This window comes from Neodiprion pinetum, chromosome 2 (genome assembly GCF_021155775.2).
Source record: "Neodiprion pinetum isolate iyNeoPine1 chromosome 2, iyNeoPine1.2, whole genome shotgun sequence".
Lineage (NCBI taxonomy): Eukaryota > Metazoa > Arthropoda > Insecta > Hymenoptera > Diprionidae > Neodiprion > Neodiprion pinetum.
Window position 1 is genome coordinate 4,298,476 of NC_060233.1, and position 23,181 is coordinate 4,321,656.

The 23,181-nt window shown below is 34.2% G+C and overlaps 1 protein-coding gene across 5 annotated transcripts in view; it reads left to right on the plus strand.

Annotated features, from left to right (window-relative positions):
- Positions 1 to 18,461, plus strand: part of LOC124211042 (WD repeat-containing protein 47) — a 105,000-nt gene extending 86,539 nt beyond the window's left edge. For 3 of the 5 annotated variants that reach the window (XM_046609682.2, XM_046609678.1, XM_046609679.2), the window contains exons 6-10: positions 6,936 to 7,132; positions 11,872 to 12,041; positions 13,361 to 13,668; positions 14,635 to 14,875; positions 15,018 to 18,461. In XM_046609682.2, coding sequence (XP_046465638.1) covers positions 6,936 to 7,132; positions 11,872 to 12,041; positions 13,361 to 13,668; positions 14,635 to 14,875; positions 15,018 to 15,163 — 1,062 coding nt within the window. In that variant the 3' untranslated portion in view covers positions 15,164 to 18,461. The remainder of the gene's footprint in view (positions 1 to 6,935; positions 7,133 to 11,871; positions 12,042 to 13,360; positions 13,669 to 14,634; positions 14,876 to 15,017) is intronic. The other 2 variants (XM_046609680.1, XM_046609681.2) reach the window with 2 other exon arrangements.
- Positions 18,462 to 23,181: the final 4,720 nt, after the last annotated feature.

Genomic DNA, 23,181 nt, shown 5'->3' on the forward strand with positions numbered 1-23,181 from the left:
TGAGTAAAACAGGTATCGTTGAAAAAACTGTTTGAATATTGTTGGAATTACGAAAAACGAGGCACGCTCAACCATTTTGCGCTATCGTCGATCCTTTTTTGGTTATTGCAACGCTGAATCAGTTTCTGAGGTTTGCTCTAATTTTTTAGTTAAACAAGGCTTTAAATCGAGTGAACTCTTATGTATATTTGTTTAAAAAATTAATTAGAGTATTCATCTCGTTTGCGTGCCTTATATACAGTTACACCTTGACATTTTAACGTATATCTTGTTCAGCTTGCTACGCAGCAGAAGCGTCTTACTAGGATGAATAGCGAAAGTAAAGTTTGCGGGGCTTTTATGGCTTTTTCACTCACGATGCGAGCGTTCATCGTCAACTCGTACTTATATGCTTACGTATATGTATATAATATACTATGCGTGCATATTTATTTGTTCCGCGATCAGATGCATCGAATGATTATGGAATCTGATACGCATCGCGAACGCGAGATAAATCAGCGGATTATTTTTATCATAACCGATTCTACATTATTATACACTTATTATAATATTTACATTACAACGAAAGCTGAAGTCATCTTTAATCGTACGTTGTTTGTTTATACATACATACAATTTTTATTCTAATTATTCAGACACGCGTTTCTAATTCGCCTTTTCTTTACCAACGTTGCAATCATCGATCATAAACTCTGACGTATTTCTTTATTTTCTAACATATTGAAATTCATATCGTATTTCTATACATTTACGAAAACAATTGTATTATACAACCAGTTGTCGTTTGAGAGAAAATATTGGACTCGGAAAGAAATTAAAATCGAAGTACAGGACAGTAATTTTTATAAAAGCTGTATTATATATATATATATATATGTTTATGTATATAAACACGGCAAGAGTTTGAACATCATCATCACGGTTGTACGTGATTCGAGCAAGATTTTATTACCCTGTCTGTGTGTACGTATACTTACACACCTAGTTACGCATCTTCTCCAAGTTTCTATTATGTATCATTTGCTTCTTTCTGAAGGCTGCTATTGCAATATGTATATATATATATATATATATTTATATGTATATGTATATATACATAAACGCTACGCAAAGGTAGCTGAAAAAGTATGTCGCAACCCAGATACATCACCTCGATAGATTTCACTCTATACCGGATTTTAAATATCAGAATTTGTCAGTCGGATTCGCCGATCAATCGGCATTATATTTGTCCTGATTATTGTCATTGTAATAAAGTCAAATCTTTGTGTTAAAATCTCGATCAGAGTCGTCTAATTTTAAAATGGGATCGCTAATTGTCAGTGAAACAAAGTCATTGATCGTTCGAATTTTTCATTCGCTTATTCTTTCATAGAAGCGATGTAGCTGGATATATTATATTGTGGTAAAAAAAAAAAAAAAAAAAAAACAGTGAAATGCCCCTGAGAAATATTTCATTTTTTATAGTGAAAATTGACAGTTTTATTTTTACGAAAATCAAGCGCAATTGTTATTGTATCCGACGAATACCAACGGATGAAAATTTCCAATTGCGAACGGAGTTTTGCCCCTTTCGACCTTTCAACTAGGGATAAAATAATAAACAAACGCACGCGCGTAAAGATTACTTTCTCGGTGAACCCGGAAGTTGCGCAAAATGCGTTAGTCGAAAGGCGCGGTAATTAACAGCTGCCGACACAAGATTATGCTCACGGAAATATTGTATAATCCGTTGGTAAAGGTTACATACGCGTATAACTGAATAATTTTTTATATTTCTGGTAAAGTTTGACGTTTTTCAATTAAATTTTTATTATTTCCCCGAACAACTCTTTATTCGTCATCATTTATTGTCGGTATAAAAATACCCGATTGAATTAGACACTAATTTAATTACGGGGCGTATAAATTATGCAAGCATCTTTATATATATATTCTTTTCAATATCGGCTGATATTACGAATGACATATTCCGGAAATCAACGACAATGTTATACGGATATTTCATTAACGATTTAACTACAAAGTGATCAAAAATATCGGCTAGATATTTCGTCTAATTATATTAGTGATGTCGCTGAATAATTGAGACACAAATATTCGGTGTTCGGTGATTTTAGTTGAAAAAAAAATAAAAAAAAAAATAAATAAAAATTGTTTATAAAACTGTAAAATTTTCCTGCCCTCCGCGTTTCAACGATACAATTTAACTGTGAGAAATATTTGGGACGAAACGTGGATAATCGTATCAACAGATTTGTAATAAAAATTCTTGTACATAGATCGGTTGTGACGGTTTATTTCAGCGGTTTAAATCAGGTTTCAGAAACCGTGAAATCGCTGTTCGAGAACTGTATAGTAATACTCGGTGAAAAGTAAAATATTTTAACGACGAGAGTCGAAGAGATGGAAAGAACCTAGCGACGGTATAATATCGACAGATTGGTAATATCTGTTCGTAGAATCGTATATACGTACATATATTGAAACGCTTTCCCTCGTCGCGAATATACATATATGGCAGATATGTTCACGATCATCTCCGAAACTTAATCCAGTTCAGAAGACTCTGTATATGTACATTAATAACAATTTTCCAACGGATATTCGAATTTCGCTAATTATTAACTTTTGAATTTTATTTAAAATTGGAATCATACATTTTTGTTTCAACTCAAATATATTCTTTAATCGAAAATGTACAACTTTGTCGGGCAATTTTTTTTTTTCTTTTATGTATACAAAGTGAATAATTCGTGAGATAGATGGAAAAATCAAATTCTGCAAGACACGGGAAGGTGGATTCGAAAGGATTGCACTTGGATTTGTTCTGTACGCGTTAGTGATTCTATTCATCGCGTCTCGACCTCTCCGTGTCTTCCGGAATTTGATTTTTTCCTGTATCTCACGAATTATTCGCTTTGTAACAAAAAAAAAAAAAAAAAAGAAGAAGAAAAGAAAAGAAACTGGTCGGAACCACAAAACTTTTATAGGACATATTTTTCAATTGAAACTGACAACGTAATGCGTTTATTAAATTGGGACACCCTGTACATTGAGCTGATGATAATAATTAGATTTTTACAGCGTTTTAAACTTATCCACATTTCAGATCGAAAATAAATCCCGCCTTGTACATAAACGTATGTACGTATGTTTAAGAAAGTCAATCGATGTAATGATTAGCAATGCACATATTTTTAGCACAAAATCAGTAAAATTTTTTTTTTCCATCTCCTACCTGCATATTCGACAAATTTCGCTAGGATTTTCTGATCCGGTTAATCCGTCTTCGCGATTTGACTTTAGTTAATGGAACTGAAAAAAAATAAAAAATTCTCCTTCAATCGATTCCCACTGTAGTAATAATTTTAACGGATGTTTTTCAGCTTCGCGAAAGCGTTAAAATCCGATAACGCGGTCGAGCCTTCGTGACTTATTTGCGTGATGATTATAATTTTAACAGTATAACAATAACAACAATAATAAAAATAATCGTCGTAATAATAACAACAACAACAACAATTTTTCTTACGGAAAAGGTAGAATTTAGGTTAAATGGAGAAAAATTTCCAGCAGATCGGTTTTCACGTTGAGAAAAAAAAGAAAAAAAACAATCTTTTCTCTGCCAGGTCTATAAAATAATCGTGGGACAAGTTTTTTTTTTTTTCTCACACCTTATATCGTTAGTCTGGCATATTAATATATATGTATAACACTGTAAAATTATCCCGCAGCAGTATAATAATAATAATGATAATGATAATGATAATGACAATGATGATGATCGTCCAACGAGAAGCGAGGACACAAATGATCTCTAAAGCACTTTTTACTTTGCTATTTTATTTGATTTATTTGTTTATTTATTTATTTTTTGTCACCTTCGTACCAGGAACGCGCACGCGTGGCTCTGCATCTTCTTAGACCGTAAGTCCTAAGACGAATTTAAATTTATAATCGAACACCCGTACATTTCTAGCTTGTTGTAAATGTCAACCTGTGCGATAAAATTATACTTAATACGTAACGTTGCGTCACGATATCGCCGCCGTGGCATTTATAGTTTCGCCGTAATTCGTCTCTACGTATATTATTGTATTACGGGCGAAACAGAAATTTTATTCAACGAGGAAAAAACGAGAAAAAAATTTAAAAAGAAAAAGAAAATAACAAATCGAGACCTCGGTTAATTGTACATTATACGTGACTTCACGCTCAATTATTAATCTTCTTGCGAGTGTACAAAAAAAAAAACGATCACGTGCAATCCGATGATTAAAATCCAACGTTGCCGTCTATTTTACGTATTTATGTGCATACGTGTATATTATTTTATTTCAATTTTCAATTACTTTTTCACGATAGCTGCATATTTTACACTTACAATGTATAAATATGCGAATGGAAGACATTATTATCCCATCTTCAGATAAGACCGATCAGTGTAGTTAGTAAACATGTTACGTTCGTACTATGTATAATATATATCAGATTGAAGTTCGTAACGTTATTGCATTGTTGCATTTTTCGAAAAAAGAAAAAAAAACTTGTTACTTCGCAAATCAAGCAAACCATGTCATACAGCGTCAAATGACTGAGAATTTTTTGAAATTCAACGACTGCAGTTATTCTGAAACAGCAAAATGGTAATTTTTGTAACGACGTTTTTTAAAAATATATATATATGGATATATGTTACACGAAATAAACTAAAAATAATGAAACAGTGTAGATTAAAATTAATATTTGACGTGGTTTTGAAGTTTGTTTAAAAAAAAAAAGGGTGTAAGAAAAGGAAAAGAAAAAATTAGAACTCGTTCCGGATGAACGGTACGGAAAAAAAAATAAAGAAAGGGAAATGCTTTTCAGTGCGACCTCGAAGGGACAAAGAATGGAACCATATTGGTACAAAGTGTAAAGTTTGTTGTCCGACGAGGTACGGTGGCTTTAAGCTGCCGGTGCGAGGCGAGTTTCCCTGTAAATTGGTGAAAGTAGATGAGCTCGTGACTTTATTGCCTTAATTTTGCGAAACGATCGCGGCCTGAACCGAACGAGCAAAGCTGTAACTTTAAACCAAAGTACTTTAAAACTATAGAGCTTGCTTTGCTCTGCTTTGCGCGTGCGCGCGGCTTGATGTACGGTTTTAGGAAACGTCGAAAAGTTAACACATTTGCAAAGCAAATTTATATTATCAGGTAACATGATCATCGTCATTATCATTATCGCAGAGCGTAGAAGATTATTTAAATTTTCAAGTTTTTTTTTTTAGTCATTTTTCTCTTTCGCTTCACACTTTACACGCGCTTCACATTACCGAGATTTAACGTTCAAAAGTAAAAGCTCCGCCGGTTGGACGATCGTTCAAACGTAATATTCACGATTTAACCTCCTTAACAGTCCTTTCGTGACTGTAAATATAATTGTTATACGTATACACACTTCTACTAATTTAATTGTACTTTATACAACGTTTTTATTATCTTGGCGAGAATTTTTGTATCTTTATAATAATCAATAATGCATGCATGAAATTTACGGAAGAATCAATCATCGCGTTGCCTCGTCGAGAGAAAAGATTCTTGTTTTGAAGATGTGAAAATGAATTTTTCAACTGTGACGAGAAAAATTATTGTACGATTTAAATATTAATCACATCAATTAGTTGTATATATTTAGGCGGTAATATTATCTCGCAATTTTGAACCAGTATTTAAACGTTATTGTTAATATATACACATTTTACCAGAGAACGATGAAAAAATTTGGATCGGATTCTGCATTTTTATGCTCTCATCTCCCCCCGTGAATTAGGATATATACAGTCGATGTTTATCGTGATCAGATCGTTTTAGGTTATTTTTAACCACACTGTGAAAAATTTCAATTGTCACAGTAACTAGAAAAATTGAGTAAAACAGGTATCGTTGAAAAAAAACTGTTTGAATATTGTTGGAATAACGAAAAACGAGACACGCTTAACCATTTTGCGCTATCGTCGATCCTTTTTTGGTTATCGCAACGCTGAATCAGTTTGTGAGGCTTACTTCACTTTTTTAGTTAACCGAGGCTTTAACGTCAATTTATCGTTGCGCAAGCGTTAAATTTTCGCAACAGTTGCAAGAAAATCTAGCAACAGTGATCGTAACGAGAATGAATAGCAACGGGTACTAGAAAACTAATTTTCATTTTCTACCTAGAACTATATTTTTCTATTGTGGTAAAAAATAAAAATAAATAATAACCGAGCGGTAACCGTAACTAAAAATTTCTCTCAGTCAATTTTCCAACATTCCTAAAAACAGCTGCTCGAATCGGCTAAATTGACTAAAGTACGAATATTTTCCAAGCGATTCCGTTCAGCGTTAGGTCCGACTTTCTATTTCCATTAGTCGTTTCGTCATCGTCATAGCTTGACGGTTTTATACAGCAATTCTTACAACTCAGCTCTAGTAGAGTAGAGTCATTGCATCTTCGAGTTGTTGCAATTCCAGGCGATTTCGATCACCGTCTTCCCGAATCGGTTCAGACTTCCCTCGCCTGTATTACAAACACCATTCATTGTCAGTTGCAGCCTTGCAGTTTAAACTATCGGCACGCGGTTTCAGTTACAGAAACGATTACAGTCGATCCGCCTCCAACTTTGTATACTCAATTTTCGATTATGCCGTTGATAAACGCCATATGCGTGTACACGAGACGCGTTTGCTGTTTGTTCGTAGGTATATTCAGTGGTTCTTTGTTAAACTCTAATTAATTAATTCCACCGGTTGTTTGTCCTTTCACCGTTGTAAAATCGTTCTCACCTTAAACTCGATTTCCGCACCGCGTTTCGCTACGAAGTTACAACTATACGTGCGTGTTTAAATTTTCTTTTTGCATTTTTCATTAACTGTGTTTTTCATTTTTTTTTCTCTCTCATCTATTTTCAGCAGGAACCCAGACCCGACCTCGACGTCAGCAATGGCAGCAGCAGCGGAGGTCGTCCAAGATTTGTTCCCGTAACCGCTCTCGAGGATGTGCAGGCTGTAAGATGCGCCGAATTTCACCCACATGGAAAATTATACGCCGTTGGCTCAAACTCAAAGACACTAAGAATATGCGCTTATCCGAAGCTCAGCGACGTTCGGTGAGTTATATTAAATTGTAAATTATTTATTTATCGTAAATTTATACATACGGGGCAATTCCGGATTGGTGATTCTGATGAGGAACGGATTTTTTTAGTTTCTTTCGGTCCGAAATAATACCTCTAATTTTTCCAAATTACTCATTACCTGTACTTTTCACCTACATTTTCTTTGAAGTGCATAATTATATGAAATTAACATTGAAATATGATAAAAAATTATGCAGTTTCCCTAAATAAATGCTGTATTTCATTTAAAGTTTCTGGTTAACGAGTTTCTGTTGTTGTTGTTGTTATTGTTGTTGTTGTTGTTGTTGTTGTTGTTGTTATTGTCATTGTTATTATTATTATTATTATTATTATTTATATTATTATTTTTAATCAACCATCGTTTCCTTGGTTGTTATTCTTGAAACGAAAAGAAAATAGTTGTTTTATTTTTTACCACAACGGCGCTTCTATTTATTTTATTTTTCACTAAATAAAAACCGTCGTTAATAATAAACTCTAAAAAAAGAGTTTATCGAGCATTCTCATCCCGTTTGAAAACCGTGGCACAATAATGTGTTTTTTCAAGTTCCTGATTTTACAAAAAAAAAAAAAACGTCTCACCGATTTTAAAAATATACGTCATCATGCGAATAAGATATATATCTTAACTTCATGATGTCGCCACACTTTTAAAAAATGTCTGAAATAATTCGAAAAATTAGAGGGATTATTTTTCAACGAAACAAACCAAAAACTATCAATTGGACGTCAAAATCTCAGGGGGTTGGGCCAATGACCCGTTGCTTTGACGCGGAATGCCCCATATACAGTTTGTATCTCATACAGGCGATTGTTTTATCTGTAACGGTCGATTAACCCTCTAATTTTTTTTTTTTTCATCCATTTATTACAAACGACTACTTTGTCGCCAGAAATTAATTGCGGCGGTTTTGTTATTGAGAAACGGTAATTGTTGTCTTTTTTTTTTTTTTTTACTTTTTTTTCAAACAGTGCTTTACGTACGTGATATTTATACTCAAAGCGAACACCCGACAATACGCAACGGCGAAAGTTTCAACCGTGGCCAATAATTTCTCTGATCAGTTTTAACGCCGTGTTATAGCGGTAAAGATTGTGATTTATTGTGTTCGATGATAGTTGAGTGAAATGTATACACCCGTGTTTATTTTTTGTTGTTTTTTTTTTTTTTTTTTTGAGCATTGGAGCAGAGATTAAAATCTCTTGACGAATGTGAATTATTTTAAGACAAATCGTCGGACCCAGATTTTCGTTTCGTACTGCATTTTAAACTCGGTGATTTATCAGATGTATCCTGTTGTTGATACATGACATACACTCGATCTATCTGGATCATCTGTAATACACACGTGTAATCGTATAGAATACGATTTATCATTTCGTACCGTACGAGGTGCAATTTCTCTCACAGGATACGATCGTAATTCTTCGGTGTCAAAACGTCCGGTTGATTTTCTCAAATTAAGTCGTTGCTTCGGCCTTCTGCGTCGATTTTCGCAAACGTTTCGTAAAAATGAGGCTTGAGTAAAAAAAAAAAAAAGAAAAAGAAAATAAAAAAACGTGAATAAAAGATATTTTCATATCGCAATAAAAGATGTGCATGTCGAATTACGAATGCAATTCTCCTCGTTAAGCCAAGTCTAGCGGCTCTTCGCTTGCTTTTATAGGTGAAATGATGTAAAATGAAAAGGATAAAGTAAAGGGAAACAAAACAAAACAAAAAAAAAAAAATATATAAATAAATAAATAAGTAAATAGATAAAACAACAACAAAAACAACGTTGAAAATCAACTCGAGCCTCTATATATCCTTTAACGACTCTCCGCGAGCCTTGATGCCAAACGGAGCATATAACGCAATTGCCGAGAAATTCAATTTTATTTCAGTCGAGTATCTAGTTGAAGAATTATATTTTTCAGTTTAGAAACGTTGTACATATTGTACCACACACACACACACACACACATATATATATATATGTATAAATTACTTGTACATATTTGAACAATTATCTCTGCAGAGTTTTTTTAGTTTTGCAGAGGAATATAAAAAAATTGATACTTTCTTGCTGCAAGTTTTAATTTCTCATTTTGTCACGTTCCGGTCGATTTAACTTGAAACTTGATTCGAGATTTGTCGAGAGCTAATTTAATTTAGTTCAGATTTAGAGACAAGCTTGTAACGAAGAATATAAAATTGTCAATCTGTTTTGTACACAATTGTCATTTAATTTCAGTAAATTTGATTTCATTGTATCGTTTCTTTCTGCGGTTCTATGCATTTCATCTCGTAGTATATTTATTGAATTTTATTTATCCTGTTACATATTACGAGTGTAACTGACCGGTAATTTATAGGTGTACTTTCTCATTAGTAATGGAAGCTTGGCTCTGTACAAAAGATTATATTATTACCTTCGACCATCCGATTACTTGATTATGTATTTTGTAACGGGTTTTTATTTTCCTTTTCTTAATTATTATTCTCTATAGAAATGCATAAGCCATAATTTTTATACTCCCCATGACGCCGCTAACTCTTTCACGGTTCCGGTTTCGGTTTGGTTCCGGTTATTAACACGCTGATACGATTCGGTGAATTATGAACGGATTTTCAGAATCTTAATTCGATGTTTTCTTTTATTTTGTTTCTTATTTTTCTCTTCTTAATTAAGTCGAATAATTTGAAGCGGTAAATTGTTCGCTGACGTAGTAACATTTACTGTAACGAAAACACGCCTGTGAACAACCCATATTTTCTCGCTTTTCTGTGTAACATATATTCGGAAGCGATTTTTCGTAATTCCAACAATATTCAAACAGTTCTTTTTTTTTTTTTTTTAACGACACCTGTTTTACTCAAATTTTCCAGTTACCGTAACGAATGAAATTTTTCTCAGCGTATGAAAATTTTTACCTTATAAAACGGGTTTTAAAATTTTTTTCTTCGGAATAACGCCTTGTACACTTGTATTTAAATAATAACGCGCATTCATTCGCGCCATATTAAGATGTCAATGTGGTTCTCGGACGCGATTCCGAGGATATCTTCTCTTCGCTCGTCTCGAGAGTGCCGCAGCTGGTTATAAAATTACAGTCGCTGCTGCAGCGCCCGGACTTAATGCATGTAGCGTTTAGAAAGTTGGTGTGTATAGGAAAATTGGTTGGGAAAAAAAAAAGAAAAAAAAAAAAAAAAATCAATGCCCCATGTACGTTGTGTGTCTCAATATAGGTATACGTATATATATATATATATATATATATACATATATAGGTGCAACTCGTCGTTTAAAAAGCGTGATGTACCGAAATGGAAATAATTTAGTATACCATACATCAAGCTGTTGTCACGAGATCAAAAGCGTTAAGTCAGGTTTTTACTAAACGTAGGAAATCCCAGAAGACGATTTTCAACGTACAATATAATACTTTCGCATTTTTCTCGGTACAATTATTCTCTCGTGAAAGAATTTATAAACTTAAGATGTCCTTGGAGATAGATTTTTATTCCAAAGATCGTTGCAACTTTTTTTTGTTGTTTTTTTTTTTCCGATCCAAGGGAAAACGAGAATTTAAAAAAAAAAAAAAAACAAGAAAAGGAATTTATATCCGTCCCGCGAAGTGATGAGAAATCGGGTATATATATATATATATATACGTGTGTGTGTGTGTGTGTAAATTATAATTCACATCTCAAGGCCGTGGCTTGGTAAAATTTTGTACAAAAAAAAAAAAAAAAATTCTCCGGTTTTAATTATAAACGATTATTCATGACCACATATCGCAACTTGTCGCGATACGCTTATTTTACTGTATAATTATATTCGTGTCCGATGGATCCGAAGATGCTTGCGATATTCTGTCACCAAATTGTTTTTCGATCCGTAAATTGGGACCGTAAATTGTCACACATGCATCTAATTAAGACCCGTTTTTTATTGCTATTTCGTAACGATTTCTACCGACGTATAATAGCATTAATTTCAGCAACGATACGTAGGCCAGGTAAAAATGAATAAAAAAAAAACCGTAAATGGTCGCGGCTTTATTTATTATTTTTTATTTAATTTTTTTTTTTTTTTTTTTTATATATACACATTTGCCGTTAATTTTTCGTCGACAATTCGTAGGTTTAAATTTCGCGATGTAAAATAAAAAAATGTGCAGTCAAATAGCGGATTTCAACGAGGGAAAAAGTGCAGGGAAAATTGGAAATCTTCATACGGTTAATACCTTGTGTTATATATTTAATTAATTGCGTGCTCGGGTACATAAATGTTTATAAAAAGAGAAAGTCGCACTCGTGTGTGCACGCATACCGTACCTACTTGGATCGCAAACTTTTTACTATTTTTATTTAAAGAAAAATTTTTCCACCTATAATTTTCTCTCTCCCACAGCCGGCTTTTGTTCATATTTTATTCGCTCTGCAATTTTCCTCGGTGCATATAACGATGATAATAATTATAATAGACCGTGATTTACTCCGTTTAATTAATTAGTAACCCGGACGTTACTTTTACAATAAGCGCGACTCGACGTTCAGGCGAATCCTGGGAATATCCCACAATCCAATCGAAGAAAGTGCGCTTCGCTTCTATCTCGGGAATCTTTAATTATTTCCTCATCGCGCGTATAATTTGTCTCGTTTATTCAGCCGCGCCGATTTGTTGTTACTTTGAATTTTATTCTTTAATCTTCTGTCGCAGGGAGGACCACCAGACTTATCAACCTACCGTTTTGTTCAAACGAACAAAACATCACAAGGGTTCGATTTATTGTCTGGCATGGACACCGGATGGACAGCTTATGGCAACCGGAAGTAACGACAAAACCGTCAAGCTGATGCGATTCAACGCTGAAAACTCGAACCTGGAAGGTATAATGAGAAAATTTAAGCGACGGTCACTCGGCTCAAAATAATCGATGCATCGATCAATCGATTCGAAAAAACTAATCAATTATACTCGATTAATCGTGATAAAATAATCGATTATTTTTGCCCATTATTAGAAAATTATACATTCCCAATTTTTTTATTTTATTCCATTAGGTATCACTATTTCATTTCAATTCTTCCAGTACTGTATATTGCGTGTCTTTTTTTTTTATACGCATGAATAGGAACGACGATTATCGAAGATTTTTATCCGTGATTGTGATACACGATATTGACAAATGGCTGTTTTTATCCTGCGGATGTTGTATCGATGTATAATATGCGGTATGCGAGAAGCGAGAGGTGAATTCGAATGAAATCAAAAGCGAATTCACACGACTTACAACAACTCGATTGTATTAATGTAACGAACCTGACAATGAGAGATGACCTTTCGCTTGTAAGAAAGCTGCGACACGCTTCGAAATTTAGGCAGCACAAATTTATTGCTGCACCGAATCACTGCGAAGACTTTTATAAAATGACTTGCTTTAATTTCTCACTTTCTTCCCCTTCGGTCGCCTTGCGGTTTTACTTTTATATTATATACGTATATATATATATATATATAAAACAGCTACACTTCCTTCTTAATTCTTTACTCGCTGATCCAGACGTCAAGTAATTTTCAACGAAGGTAAAATTTCACCGTTTTGTTTCACTTTGCGAGGACTTTGACACGGTCAACGCTTTTTTTGTTTTATTTTTTTTTGTCACCAACCGCAGCGTCAGTTTAATTTTACAAATTGCTGCAATTAGCCCACGTATTCTGCAGTACAATTATTTCTTCTGCGGCACAAAGTCGTCGAGTGTCCAGATATTATAACTGAACGAGAATTGGCGAAAATGTGTAACGAGTACTTCGTGCTTCTTGAAATTCTGTTCCGTTAATTGGTTGCATCGAAAGTTGATGATTGTAGAAATGAAAATAGATAAAAAAAAAAAAAAAGGAAAACGTAGGAAACAACAGTTCTCGAAAGTTTTATAAACTGATTTTATTTTCATAACGGGTTGATATTTTTGAATTTTTTTTTCAACACAGAGAAATTTTTAGTTCCGGTTACCGCTCAGTCCTCGACTATTTTCATTTTTTACCACAATAGAAAAATATAGTTCTAGGTAGGAAATGAAAATTAGTTTTCCAGCCGTTACCGGAAAGTCTAGGATCCGTTACTATTCTTTATCGTTACGATCGCCGTTGCTATATTTTCTTCGCAACATCGATCCGTCAGACATTGATAAATCAACACCTGTTTCAGGCCAGGAAGTCGAGCTGACGATGCACGACGGCACCGTGAGGGATTTATGCTTCCTCGAGGACACGTCGAACAAATCGAGTTTATTGATAAGCGGAGGAGCCGGTGATTGTAAAATATACGTAACCGATTGCGCGACCGGTACACCCTTTCAAGCATTGAGCGGACACAGCGGGCACGTATTAACGTTGTATAATTGGGGTGGAGCGATGTTCGTTAGCGGATCCCAGGACAAAACCGTAAGATTCTGGGACCTCAGGACAAGAGGATGCGTTAATATGGTCACACCGGCAACTGTTCCTGGTAGCAGAGTGAGTGATTTTTTACGAGTTAGATTTCAGGATGATATATTTCTATCTCACTTTGTTGTACTCTGCTATATTCCTGCGCCGATCATATTTTTATTGAATTTACAAATATATTTTCTTCTTTTTTTTTTTTACACGCAACGCCTGGTGGCTGGCTATTTAGATGATAGTCTTTAGCTATTCTTATTACACCTTACTTCTTTTCTGTTATTGGAAGAAACGAGTTTGGCGACGAAATTTAACAGTCGTGTACACGGGAATTATGCGATTTTATTTATTTATTTCTTTTTTTTTTTTTGATTTTCTAAATTATTTTTCCGTCGTACTTGGAAGTGATTTTAGATTCACAATTTAGACGAGTTTCAAGTGTGTGATGATTCGTTATACAGATTTTGGTAGCGATTTAACGAACGATTTGAAACGACACGTGTTTTCATTTTTTTTTTTTTTAAGGTCGGTTTTAAAAACGAAACGTAAAAACGAAAAAAAAAAAAACAAAAAATAAAAGAAATACGAAAACATGTACAACACTCAACGTCTTGAAGGATATTTCTTTCAATCCGTCAGCATCGTGTTTTCTCTGACAGAAATTTCTTCTCCAACTGCAAATCGATATTTAGTTTAAATCAGACTTGATTTTCTTCACAGATTTTAATTGAAAAAACAACGTAGTAACATTTAGTTTCAATTTTACCGGATTTCTTTCGTCTAGCCCAAATTTAAAATTTTTTCGTTTATTTTTTTTTCCTTCTCTCTTCATTTCCCGTCCGATAAAATATCTGATCAAATTTTTTATCCAGCACTCCTACGTAAATTTTACTGCCATTAGGGATTTCTCGTTTCTTCATTTCTCATTTCTAATCTTCGTCGCATTACATGTGACGGAACACGCACCCTTACGATGATCAGATTTTTATCGGTCACGCGAGAATCTCACGGGGAACTTGACTTCCTTACTTGCCTGAGTAGCATCTGATACCGTTGCAGGTCGGAAGTCCGGTCGCAGCTTTGTGCGTCGATCCCTCAGGAAGACTTCTCGTCTCTGGACACGAGGACAGCAGCTGCGTTCTATTCGACATACGGGGTGGTCGGACAGTTCAGTGCTTCAAGCCCCACGCGTCCGATATTCGAAGCATCAGGTTTTCACCTTCCGCTTATTATCTCCTCACAGGTGGATACGATAATAAACTTGTTTTGACCGACCTGCAAGGTAAGAGGGTATAAAATTCTGTGAATTGAAACAAAGAAATACGAATAAAAAATAAAAAAAAAAACAAACTTTTCAAAATTTATTCGACTCATTGTTAATTTCTTTTTTTTTTTTCACTCCGTTTTCTTAATCTGTTTTACAGGCGATTTAACGATGCCGTTACCCAGCGTCGTCGTAGCCCAACATCAGGACAAAGTCATATCCGGTCGCTGGCATCCGACTGAATTTTCATTCCTCAGCACCTCCGCCGATAAAACAGCAACACTCTGGGCCCTGCCTCCGGTTTAAAGAAAATTATTCTCGTTGTTGTTTTTGTTGTTGTTGTTGTTGTTGTTATTACGGCGACGATTATTTTTTTCTGTTCGTTTTCCGTTTCTAGCGTGTGTTTATCTTTATTATTATTATCATTATTATTATTATTATCATTTCTTAACTTTGACGAAGACGAAAAATCAGCCCCAGTCGTGATTTACGAATTGCTACTCGACGTATATATATAATGTCAAAATACATATGGTGTCAATTTTTAAATCGCGACTGTACGCATATTTACTTATTTATTTATTTTAGCATTTTTTTTTTTTTTTTTCTCTGTAATCATGTTCTCGAACATTGAAAGACTACCATTGCGGTAAGACAGAAATCTGTTGCCTTCTATTCGCTAGAATGTAAGTCTTGTGTACCGTGTATAGACACCTTGGATAACCTGAAATTTTCTTACCAATTATTGGTAAAACATTTTTATTCGCAGGACGATCGATCGTTCGATCAGGATCAGATAGAATTTAAGAATAACATGCCGCGATATTATTCTGCAGTTCAAAAAGCGTTTACCATGACTAATATTTAATTATTGATTTTTTAATAACGTATAATCTTATTTCGGTTCTTTCCTGCCTCAATTTCACGGGATATAATCGCTTGTAAAATAATGTGCGCAAAAAGAAACGGAAACGAATTCGTAAGATTTATATAATTTTTAGATAAGTTTTGACCATCGACAAATTACGAGATGAATTTCTTGGTGGTGATTGATCTGGATCTATAAATATACTGTACAGCAATTAAAAACTGTAACAAGACTGCGGGTCAAAAAATATTCCGTTCAATTACACATAAAATGCTTAAAGAACGGGTAAACAAGCATATGATTATGATATTATAATATTCAACGACAATTTGATTTTATCGAAAGTTTGTTTAATAATAGTCACAAGTTATGTTATAATGCTTCATAATTATACACATGATCACGATTAATTTGCTTTATCTTTAATACGCGCCAGTGGTAACCAGTTGACCTATTTTTTTTTTTTCTTTTTTTTTCCTCCTCTTTCATACATCGTCAAATCGTTAAACAAACGCAATGTAAATATTTGAATGTGGTAAAACTTAAGATTAATGGTCTGAATGTAACTGAGCTACTACTATTGCTACTTCTATTATCATAACTCATGTACAGATTATAAGACTCTAATGATTCTAATAATTATACAAAAATAACTGTAAATTAAGAATAATTTCTACTCGAATATTTTATCGCGTGCATGCAAAATTTTCCGCCTATTTTGCTTCGCGATCTTTCATTTATGGTGGAGTATCAATACTTAACTTCTTTTTATTTCCGTTATGTTTTTTTTTTTTTTTAAGTAACATTAGTATCTCTATTGTACGATTATTCGATATCTTTACCCTTCAGGTATTGACGTTTCACAATTTTATGAAACCGCAAGGTAAACAATTTTATCTACAAAGTAATATTTTATTCAATTTTACTCGATCACTTGTTGCATTCTTTTATTCCGTAATATCGCATTATAGCATTTCGTTGTTTTTTTTTTTTCTCCCACTTACAAATTACGAATCACACCAAATATATGTATCTCTATTAATATTACAAGTATTTCTAATTCGTTTAGATAAGATAAGGTTGAACATTAAAGAAGATGACAAATTAAGGAAAGAAAAGACGAAAAAAAGTTTAAAAAAAAAAAAAAAAAGTACTGATCCATACTAAAGGAATATTCGTATTTATTACGTAGTCGTAGCCGTGAGAGTAACCGATGTATTTAATATTCTATATCTGTAATGTAAACTGTTTTATACCACAGGGTGCCAATCGCACTTTTCAATTTTTAATTTTCTCACAACGCGAGCAAAGGTGAGGATTTTAATTGCTTACGTTTTCTTCCCTCTTGGATATTATTTCGTACGACAGAGAGTTGAAAGAACGGATAGAACGAGATTAAATAAATACAATGTAAAACACTAAGATAGAGATAACGATTGTAGATTAATTTATGAAAAAAAAAACAAAAAAAAAAACTCATCATATATTACATACAATATTACAGTCTTTTATATAAACTTGACGTTTATTTGTAAACTCGTAACTGATAATGAAACTGATAGCTGAAGTAATCGTAATAAAAAAAGAAATTAATTACACTAATGATGAATAGAATTTACGTTCTAATGGTATTAAAATTTAATATAATTCAAGTGCTAAACGTAGTGATAAAAAATGTTTGTTAAAACACCCAAACGCACTTGAAAACAAACGTCTGAGGCAATTCTCAATGTATATTGCAAAGGTTAGACGAACACGCGTTTGTTTCATGGAATCAAACGTATAATTACAACGTGAAAAAAAAAATAAAAATAAATAAAACAAATGAATAAAAACAAAGAAAAGAAAGAACAGTAAGCAAGTACGATGTATCAACAATATCCGCCTATAGATTGTGTATAAATGTATAATGAGAGGTTTGCTTCTGTTTAGCAATTTGTCGTGCCTTTTCCCGTGGCTGCTTCTGGGCGATACACGTTTATTTTTGTATATTTACCCACCAGACTGTGGGGTGAATTTCGTCGCGGAGGGGCGAATCGTCGAGTTAGCTAATGAATACAAAACGGATACGTGAAAAAGCATAACTATAATCCAACAATCTATACAAACCCAAGATCGTGTGAACAAAAATGTACGTGTAACAGTTGCACATTGTATACCGGATTAATAATAATAATCGACAAGTAAATTAATCTGTTGTACGGAATATACAAGTTTATTACGGTATAATACCATAATTATTAATAATAACTTATACCTTTGTACCTACTACTTCTTGTAGATATATACATATACATTATGTAATACATATATATTATTACTATTATTATCACTATGATAATAACAATTGTTATTATTATAACATGTCATGTTTAATATAAAAGTATAATATATATATACACATATATATATATAAATAATTACTACATTATTAAAACTAATTTGAAGAATATAAGAATACGGTAAATCATGCTGTTGGATTGAATTTTTGATGTAATAAGTAAAAGTTTTCGAAACAGCGATATATTCGCGATATTTTTGTGCGCAACAGAAGTGTATGTACACAGATCGTATTTTGACGAGAAGTGTTTTTCGAAAAGTAGGTTATAAAATTGACAATACGTCTAGCAATTTGCGGTTGGTGCGCGATTACCGGGAATTGGAAGAAGAATTTTTTCCCCCGACGTAGAGTGAAAGAAAAAAAATTTTTAAATAAAAATTTATCGTACCCTGTCATTATGTAATTTTCCACCTACGCCGAGCCTCCGGCGGGGCACGCTTCTTTCGTATAAACGCGTACGTGGAAATACGAGAAGAAAAAAGAAAAAAAAGTAAACGAAAAAACCCGAAGGGCCTCATCAATACGAAATTAAGGACGAATTACCGGTATAAATTTCCGAAAACGTTGAGAAGTGAGGGAGAAATAGGTACGAAAGGGAAAGGAAAAAGAGAAAAAGGAAAAGGAAAAGAAAATTGGGAAACGTGAAAAAGAACCGGCCGATAGAAGGTTGTTGACTCCTCAACGCGAGGTGAAACGGGCCGATAGTTTCGGCTTCGACCTAAATCGTCTAGTAAACTGAGGATAATGCTTGGTAATCGATTTATAAAAAGGGCTTGTTCAGAAAACGAGGAAATTTTGGAATATTTTAAAGAAACATGGGACCGGTATAACGCATAATGATTGATTTGATTGAAGATCGCGCCTGAGGCTGTTTTCGATTATCAGTCACTCCGGTTTGAAAAGAAGTGCGTTTTTTTCCTCCTTTCGCTTCACAAAAAAAAAAAAAAAACACGCCATCGCGTTACGGGGACGGAAACCATTATTTTCGGTATTATTTTCAAGCTCTTCATCTGTTTAGATAAAATTTAATTTGTCACAGTTAATAAGAAAAAAGAAATGGAAAGAAATAGGAAATAGAAAATTTTTGGTTCACTGAGAAAAATTTCATACGTTACAGTAACTAAAAAAATTGAAATAGTTAAGAACCGAGCGGTAAACGGAACTAAAAATTTCTCTCAGTGTCGTAATTGTCAATACAATACGTTCTTTGGATATCGCATCATTAAATCCGTTCTTTTAATTTACTACATCTTATCAGTTGAATAAGGCTTCAATAACAATTTATTGTTACCCCGACAGAACGAGCGTAATGAAAAATAACCAGTAACCATATTAGATTATCTGTTTATAGAACTATATATTTTTTGATTATTGTAAAAAATGAAATTAGCCGAGGGTGATTTGTACTCGCAACGTTTCACTTCTTTTTTTTTTTCCTGTTCCCCCTTAAACTTGACGGTCTTGCAACGGATCGTCGAACGAAGCCCGAGTCTTTTGCTCCGCGGGGTTAAAACACCGAAATCACGTAAAATTAAACCTTAATTATGAAGATCCTCGCCGACACGCCGAGAGGGCATAAACACAAAGGCAGCCGGGCATAGGTTGGATTCTTGTCTTCTCCTCAGCCCGAGGACACGGATTTTATTCTTGGACCCACCCACTCACTCGAGAAATCTGCTCGCTAAGGCCCCCTTAATACCCAAACCGACTCTACCGCAGGAATTTTCACCGTCTGGTGATACGCTTCCCCCCCGGGTTACGAACGACGATGGCTATTCGGTCCGACCGCCTTATGACAGGGTTCAAATTCCAGGCAAAAATGTCCTCGGGCATGCGGCTAGCGGACCAGAAATCTCTTTCCTCGAAACGACTCCCTGGCAGGACAAAAAAAACTTTTTTAAATAAAAAATTTATCAATTCCTACGTAGGGTTAAAAAATTTTCGAGAAAATCAAACGAGTTGTCGATCATTGAAAAAAAAAAGAAAATTAATAAAAGTTGTTCTTCCAATGTGTAAACACAGTTTATTCAAATTATTGATTGAGGTATTTATTTAAATAATCAATTTATTACAAATTTTTGACGTTTCTCATCTATAGTCGTATTCTTTCTTTCTTTGAATGCAAAAGTCAAAGCTCTGACATACATTTAATGGCGTCTAAATTTTTAACACCCTCCCGGTTTTGGAAAAAAATTTGGATTTCTTCTGTTTTCGAGTGACTCGATGAGACGAATTCAGAGCGAACGACGTTTAGTTAAGCGCGCGTGAAGGGTCGAAGGGGCATTAAAGTAATAGCTTCTCTAAATAATTCATCACTGCACGCGTATTCAAATTAATAACAGATTACGAGAATTACCGCTCGCCAATCATCCGTCTCAGCCTCTCTAGCACATGCTTTGTTTTTAAATAATACACTATCATTTCAGCAGAGTTTCTCATTCGTTTTGTAAATGTAGGTATAGAGGATGAATAGAGAGCCTCGCTGTTGATCAAATCTCGTATCTTATCGGATGATCGCCGTACGTAAGCCGGAGGAAAAGGAGATCCGAAAAATCGTGTAAAATAAGCCGTAACAAAAAGTAAAAAAAAAAAAATAAAAATAAAAAATCAAGTCGAATCGTACAATTAATTGGTGGTTTTTTTTTTTTTTTTTCTTTTTATTCTCGCCGTCTTCTTGTCAAAAATATCCAGAAACGGGGATTTACAAAAGCAAGCGCCACTGCCTGGATTTCGAATCACATTCAAATGAGGAAACGACTGAACTAAAATGATCGCTTAACCTTTTCCAAGAAAAAACCTGCTCCTCTTTCAGAGATAATAATAATTTAAATCTTCCCGCTATTAGCATGCGTATAATTTGCCGTTTAGTTTTGGGCATTATATACGTTTAACATTATACATACACGGTATACGTAGATTTCGAGTCGTGGTTGGCGAGGCGCCGGGGACTCGATTCTTAACTCGGAAATATACGCCTAATGCCAACCTGCACAGTTTGATGCGCATTTAATAACTATCGTACACCGCCAGCTATACGTATACATACATATGTCTATACATGTATATTGCCTAGACCATAGCCTATAGAAAGACGTATACTTATACCGCAATATCTGTACGCATATTAAAATTTCGGCAAAATGGATCCCATTTATTATTATCTTTTTTGTTTTTGTTCGGCATAATTGCGTATAATTCAAACAAAACGTTGAACTTATCACAGTCGAATGATTAAAAGGTTGTGAAAAAAATAAAATCACCGGCTTTGATAAGTAAGTGTATCTATATTTTAATATACTTACACATTGAGAGAAATTTTTTGGCCCGGTTACCGCTCAGTCCTTAACTATCTTCATTTTTTAACACTATCGAAAAATATTGTTCCAGGTAGAAAATGAAAATTACTTTTTTAGCTGTTACCGGCAACTCTAGTATCCGTTACTGTTTATTTTCTTGCAACTGTTGCGAAAATTTAACGCTCGTGCAACGATAAATTGACGTTAAAGCCTTGTTCAACGAAAAAAGTAGAGTAAACCTCAGAAACTGATTCAGCGTTGCGATAACCAAAAAAGGATCGACGATAGCGCAAAATGGTTAGGCGTACCTCGTTTTCCCTAATCCCAACAATATTCAAACAGGTTTTTTTCAACGATACCAGTTTTACTCAATTTTTCAAGTTACTGTAACAAATGAAATTTTTCTCCCCGTATGTACGTAGAGTAATTTATGGATAAAACGCGTTAGTTAATTGCGGCTATCGATTGGTTTTCGGTTGTTTATTTGTTTCCGTATATCCCGTTCTTATCCTCTTTCCAATTTTCTCTATCCTTTATCTTGATTTTTTCATTTTTCTTCCCAGCTTCTATTTAGCGTGATGTATCACGTACCGTGCAGACGGCCGATGCATTTCGTCGGTCGGCCGGATATAGCGAGAGAGAGAGAGAGAGAGAGAGAGAGAGAGAGAGAGGGAGAGACAGGCGCATATCTGGATAGACAAACGACACGTGTTGTGTGCATTCCCAAGTGCACGTATATCCGATTTATACCAAAGTTATACCTGCCTGGCTGCCTACCTAATTTGAAACCAAAATGAGCAGGTTTTGCGGCATAATTCATATCGGCGGGATGATGGTCATTCCTTCTTGCGGGCTTTCATATATACATACATACATATATATATATATATGTATACATACACATTCACACGTACGTGTAAGTATGGATATAGCTGAGTGACTGAGAGATGATGCAGAGGCCGGGATGCTGTTGCGGGTCATAACTCTTTGTAATAGCTAATATCTCACAACAGTCGTATAAATGTGAATTGGATACTAGTTACTACTTACATGTTAGAAAGATTTATTTCTAATACACCGTCTCTCTATGCATGTGCATCGGCGTAACCGCTCATCTCGCTCTCATCCGCCATCGGACCCCCTATTCTCTATATCGCTATACATATATATGTATATGTATATATGTGTATGTATATATTCACTCTCGCCCGCGTATCTTTCTCAGCCAATTAAAATCCACTTTTAATCGCTCACCGGTAATTGCCTGATATTATGTTGTCACTCCGGGGTTTGCGCTCGTCACAAATTTCTTCGTACCATTTTTTTCCACCCATTTATTTTTCTATCATTATTACACGCAGCTACCCCATTTCTTGTATACATCCCTTGATCTAGCAATCCGATGCCATTTTGCAATGATTCTTTGTTTTTATATTCAAAGATTCTTTCTTCCTTACTCGTTCGCGCAAAATTGGAATTTTGGAAAGTTTAAACTGATTTTTCATTCTTATTGTCGTTGAAATTTATTGTTTCAATTTTGACTGTTAGCAAACACTTTTACATATTCCTGCAGTTATTGTTTGCAACATATTGAATCCAAATTTGTGGACGAAAAAAATGTCAAAATAGAAACGTGACTGAAATGAACTGATTGCAAAACGGGTACAAAGAAGGGCCAATGGACGTTGGTTTAATAATTATTACGAGATGGTGTAACACGTACGTTAAGTATTTGGCAAATTATTAAATTCACAAGGTAAGAATATTTCTTGAAAAGTACACAAACATTAACCACTGGAATTATAATTAGAAGCTTATT